General features: G+C 58.0%; 1 protein-coding gene across 1 annotated transcript in view; it reads left to right on the top strand.

Annotated features, from left to right (window-relative positions):
- Nucleotides 1–2198, top strand: part of DEF6 (differentially expressed in FDCP 6 homolog (mouse)) — a 12387-nt gene extending 10189 nt beyond the window's left edge. Inside the window, exons 8-12 of the mRNA XM_009699270.1 lie at nucleotides 76–265; nucleotides 512–678; nucleotides 884–1082; nucleotides 1505–1595; nucleotides 1836–2198. Of these exons, the coding sequence (XP_009697572.1) occupies nucleotides 76–265; nucleotides 512–678; nucleotides 884–1082; nucleotides 1505–1595; nucleotides 1836–2047 (859 nt within the window). The 3' untranslated portion in view covers nucleotides 2048–2198. The remainder of the gene's footprint in view (nucleotides 1–75; nucleotides 266–511; nucleotides 679–883; nucleotides 1083–1504; nucleotides 1596–1835) is intronic.
- The last annotated feature ends 3197 nt before the right edge of the window (nucleotides 2199–5395 follow it).

The following is a 5395-nucleotide window of genomic DNA, read 5'->3' on the forward strand; positions in this document are numbered from 1 at the left end:
TGGGTGCATCCTCATGGCGTGTCCAGCCACGGGGCTTTGTCGCTCATGGGGTGGGTGATTCCTTGCCCCTGGCAGCCCACGGGGTTTGGAGGAGTTTGGTCCCGCTCCTGCAATAATACTGCTGCCACCCATCACCTCCGGGCTCCTGGGGGCTGTGTGTGACCCGGGGACGAGGGATGGAGGGGTCAGCACGGCCATGCGTGAGATACCCGAGGAGCAGGAGATGAGGACAACCTGTCCCGGGGTGCATGAAGCTGGGGAGCAGGTGAGCCGCGAGTGCTAGTGCCGGGATGGCCAGGGAGCCCATTTCTGACCTTGCAGCCAGCACTGACTCCAAATGACGTCTTATGTCTCCTGAGCAGGGAAAAACCCTTGCTTTGGACCTCTCTCCATGGGCTCTCCCTGGTGTGGGAGATGTCTGGGCCCATCCACCTGGGGGTAAGGGGGTGCTGGGGACGGCAGCGGTGGCTCTGCCAGCTGCCCATGCTGATGACTCCTCTCCCCGCTGCAGGCTCGTGCCTCCATGCAGGCAGAGATGGTTCTGAAGGAGGCAGAGGCAGAGCGTCAGCGTAAGCGCATCCTGGAGCTGGAGGACATGCAGGAGCGTCTCCAGGAGGCCCTGCAGCAGGAGGTGAAAGCTCGGCAGGACGAGGAGTCTGTGAGATACGCACAGGCCAGGTAGGACCAGGGCATCCCTGCTTCTCCTCGACCAGCCCCGCTCCCAGGGCAGCGGCTGGGTGTGGGGACATGCTCCCCAGGGTGATGCAGTGCTCCCTGGGCTATGGGGGTGTACTGGTGACTTCCCAGTATGCAAGCAGGGATGGGGGAAGGTGGTGGATGAAGTTGCAGAGGGACATCCCCACCTCTTGCTCTTTGTTGAAAGGCTGCTGGCTGAGGAAGAGGAGAAATTGAAGCAGCTGATGAAGCTGAAGGAGGAGCAAGAGGAATATATTATCAAAACTCAGCGGGAGAAGCAAGTCCTCAAGCAGGAGATGGAGAACAAGAACAAGTGTCTGGAAGAGGCGCAGAAGCAGCTGGAAGAAGTGAGAGTGAACAGGCAGCGGGTGGACCAAGACGTCATGGTGAGCATCACATCGGTGCCACATCCCTTCATGCTGCAAACCCCAGGGGACTTCCCAGCCCTCCCTGAGTCACCTCCACACTGGGGAGGACCCGGCAGCTTTGGGGACCAAGCTGGCATTGACTCGGGGCTTTTCTGAGCTGTGCCATGCACAGGCATGGGCTGATTCAGTGGCTGAGATGCGACAAGCGTGTCCTGCCCCGGAGGGACAGCGCCGATGTCCAGAGCAATGTTGACAGTGGGAGCGTGTGGAGGGGGGAGGATCGGAGGAGGAGCAGAAGACCTCGAGGGGGGTGAGCTGGGTCTCCATCCCAGAGCGAGCCTCCAATCCAGGTTTACTCAGGGAAGGGAAACTCCTGCCCGCGGTCCCAGGTCGGGGGCTGTCGGGCGGCCAGCTCACCCCTCTCCTCCATCCCCTGCCAGGCGGCCCAGCGGAAGCTGCGACAGGCCAGCACCAACGTCAAGCACTGGAACGTCCAGATGAACCGACTGATGCACCCCATCGGGCCGGGAGGTAGGAGACCAGCCATCACACCCTCCCCTGCCCCTCCTGAGCACAGCCACGCTGGGGCATGAGCTCAGTCTCCCACCCATCTTCCCCTCTTTGGGGGCATCCGGGGGCTGGAAGGACCCCCATCTTTCAGAGAAGATACCCCAACATCTCTGGCAAGGAGAGACCTCGCAACCCTTTCCTTAGCTTGAAAGGTCAGTTTGGACCCCGGGTAAACAATCCTCTTTTTCTGTCCATCCCCAGACAAGCGTACGAATGTGAGTGGAGGAGGTTTTGCTGGCTACCAAACCCTCCTCTCCCGGAGAGATTCCTCCCTCAAACTCAAGCAGAAAGTGGAGGATAAAGGTAGCGACACCACAAGGGACAACAGCAAGGAAAACTTGAGCAACGGAGGGAACAGCGGCGTGCCGCCGTCTCCGGATGCGGACACCATTGCCACAGAGCCCACCAACTAGCCTAGCGGGATGGCAGAGCCCAGCGGGGAACTGTGGGGTCCAGCAGGTCCCTCTGAGCGGACACAGTCAATACAGCCATCTCTGGATGGAGACACGTGGGGACCAGCACAGAGCCTATAGGTGACTACGTATAAGGCAGAGAAGCTCCCATTTTCTTCAGGGAAGGGCTGCAGCCATGACGTGCCAGGAGGCTCAGACAGCCCAACGTTGGGCAGAAGGCAGCGGAGCCATCTCCTCTGGGCTGCCCAGGTGTGAGACCTGGACTCAACACCTCAGACTCTGGTTTCCACCTGCCTAAAAAAAAAAACCACCCAAAAAAGCCACTGGTGGGTCTGAACCACGTGGCCCAGGGCTGCAGTTCCCCCTTGGTTTCTACCAGTGACCTTTCTGCATCGCCCGCTGTGCCCCCGGGTACGTGGCCCTGAAACTGTGGCTGCCAGGGAAGCCTTGGCAGACTGAGTGGTGCCTTCTCGTCGCCCCCGCAGAAAGGCCAGGGTGTTCCTAACTAACACGTGCATTCCCTGAAGGTGGTTGTTAGTCACTGGAGTCACGTAGATGTTAGCAGAAACCAACAAGCCAAAAAAATTTTGGAGCTGCTGGCCTGCAGACCTCCTTCCCCGCACATCTGTGGCCTTGCAAACACCAGACCTCCCTCCTCGGCAACACAGGGTTTTGATTCCCACTGTAGAAAAGAGCCTGTTAAAAGAAATCAGACACTACCTGTGGAAAGAGGCTCCACCAGTGGATTTTGGGTTCGTCTGTAGAGAGCCAAGAGGGACACAGATGCTGGTGGACTGCCTAGAGACAATGAACTCCCCTCTGGGTGGCAGGGCTGGCACAGGGGTAATGTCTCGGAGGGCCAGCACCTCTATATAATTAAGTGCTTGTATAGGAAGGTAATGGTGCCCTGGGCTTTGTTTAGGTCTTTGCCCTTGGACTGCAGGACTCCCTGTATCAGGAGTCCTGGCTCAGGATCTGGTCCAAGGCCCGCAGAAAGCAATAGCTCCATCCGAACCGGGAGCCGGTGGACGTGACAGCTCTCTTCAGTAACACTGGCCTGGCCTGTCTCCTCCAGCTAATTTGCTCCCTGAAGAACTGAGAACAAAAGCCAAGTCTGCTGACAAACCTGTGAGCAAAAAAATACAAACCCAACCCACGCCAGCATTGGAGTTAGTTTTTCCAAGCACCTCTGTTTAAATACAGTCTCATTCACCTGTGACTTTGGAGTCTTTATTGTACAGGGCACAGAGCCCCAGATCACATATGGGTCCCCTCTGGAAACAGGCACTGGTAGCGAGCCCTGCATCAAACCCCTGTTCACAGTTGCTCATGCTGATTAACTGCAGTTCGTTAGGGAGATTACAATCTATTTCCTACTTGTGCGGCTTTCAGCGTTTGCTCAAACAGCTCTTCCCTCCCCCTAGTTTTTACAGTGTTTCTTTTTTACAGTTATTTTTCATTGTGCCTGGCTGCGAGAGAGGCCGTTTCTGCGGGTGCCAGTGGAGCGGCATGGCTTCCCCCGGGACAAAGTGGCTCTGTGTGCCCCTGAGGGTGACTGGGTGGCCCCATGCCCCGCTCCCACGCAGCCTCGCCGACGCACAGGGAGGGCACGGGTGGCTGCAGCCCTCGTGGTGATGGCCGTGGTGGGTCAAATTCATTACCTCTCCTCCTCCTTCCCATTGCACTGGGATGCAGCAGGGTGGTCCTGAGCAGTGCCGTGGCCCCTACAGCCCCATGCAGTTCCCATGCAGATTTTGGGTCCCTGTCTGGCCCTGTGCCATCCTGTCCGGTCCACTTGGACACAGGATCCCTCCACTCGGCACGGGTTTCCTGGTGGAGTGAGACCTTCCCAACGTACTGCGCTGGAGGCTGGGGCTCTGTCTTTCACCAAGGCGCGTCGAGGCCATGGTACAAATCACTGCAGCCTCCCGCAGTGACCCTGGCAAAGCTGCTCGTTGCTCCATGCGATCCGCAAGCAGAGCCAGAACGGGGAAGGTGCCAAATGCTGGTTTCTACTGGGAAGGAAATGGGCTGGGTGGAAATGCACTGACAGGAGACGGCATCCTCCCTCATCAGCTTCCTTAGCTCAGTGTCATCCCTGATCAGGCATCAGGACAGGTACGTGCCGTGCCACACCTAGGCAGGGAGGAAAAGGGCTGCCTCCACCCATCTCCATGGCTCTGTGCCACAGCCTTGTCACAAGGGCTCTCATCCTGGTCACAGCCCCCAGGAGATGTGGGGCTGCATCCCTGCCGGTGACAGTGTCATCGCTTTTCACCAACTCCAGGGCTGCATCATCCCTCCTTAAAGCAGCTCACCAGAGCGTTGCTTTTGCTCCCGAGAGCCGAGTTCCCATGCAGCAAAAAAATATACATTAATTGCCGCAGGCAAGGACAGGCATGGAAGGAACAGCCGGAACCAGTGTCAGCACCTGCCTTTGATCTGCCGCCAAGTCTGGATGCGCTCGGATCTGTCTCGTCCTCCCGGAGCGGCCGACCGAGGGCTGGAGCTTGCCTAAGTCAGCAATTGATGCGCATCGTCGATGTGCACCCAGGCGTCTCTGACTGAGAATAAACCCCTGCAGCAGGATCACAAGGAGAGCTCATGGAGGCGCTGGGAAAAAGCCGCTCGCTGCCGCTCCCATCCTGCCCCTACATCAGCATGGGGGTGTGTGGGGGATGCACACCCGTGGGGATCTCCTGTGGGAAACCTCCTGGAGCTATGAGGGAACATCAGATACAAACCTTGCTACTCTCTACACAAATCTTTCGCAGCCTCAAACCCACCCGGCTCTGCCCAAACGCTGCTGTCCTGGTGAACTGGCCTGGGGTTCCATGTTTTCAGGAAGGACAGGCCAAATCCTGATTGCGACTACATCTGCATTGACGACGGGCATCATCTGAGCTCTGTACTGCTCCTTGAGTAACTGTAGTGGGAACAGGGCCTGTGCTTTTTAAACATCACTTACCAGATTGGCTACTGCTGTGGTTTACCTAGGGTGTGATGGTATAAAATTAGCTCCATCCTAGACCTCAAATAACAGCACCGACAGCAGAAAGCTTGCACCGCCCCCGGCAGGCAGCTGATCGAGGGCTGGGAAGGGGAGGAGAGCCCCAGAGCTCCTGCAGGCACCTTGAGCGGTTTGTCCTGATGGTCCCATAGCATCCAACAAAACACCTGGCCTGGCAGAGCTGGTGTCAGCAGCTCTTTGGACCTCAGGTCCCAGTTTCGCTGCCTGAGACAAATCCCTGTTCCCTCGCCATTCCAGCACAGCGTGGCCTGGAGCACGCTGCTCACTGCCGGGCCTTCTGCCAGGGCTGCCCGGTGAGGGCTCAGCAGGACGCGCCT

The sequence above is a fragment of the Cariama cristata genome, unplaced genomic scaffold, assembly GCF_000690535.1.
Source record: "Cariama cristata isolate BGI_N322 unplaced genomic scaffold, ASM69053v1 scaffold32454, whole genome shotgun sequence".
Taxonomy (NCBI): domain Eukaryota; kingdom Metazoa; phylum Chordata; class Aves; order Cariamiformes; family Cariamidae; genus Cariama; species Cariama cristata.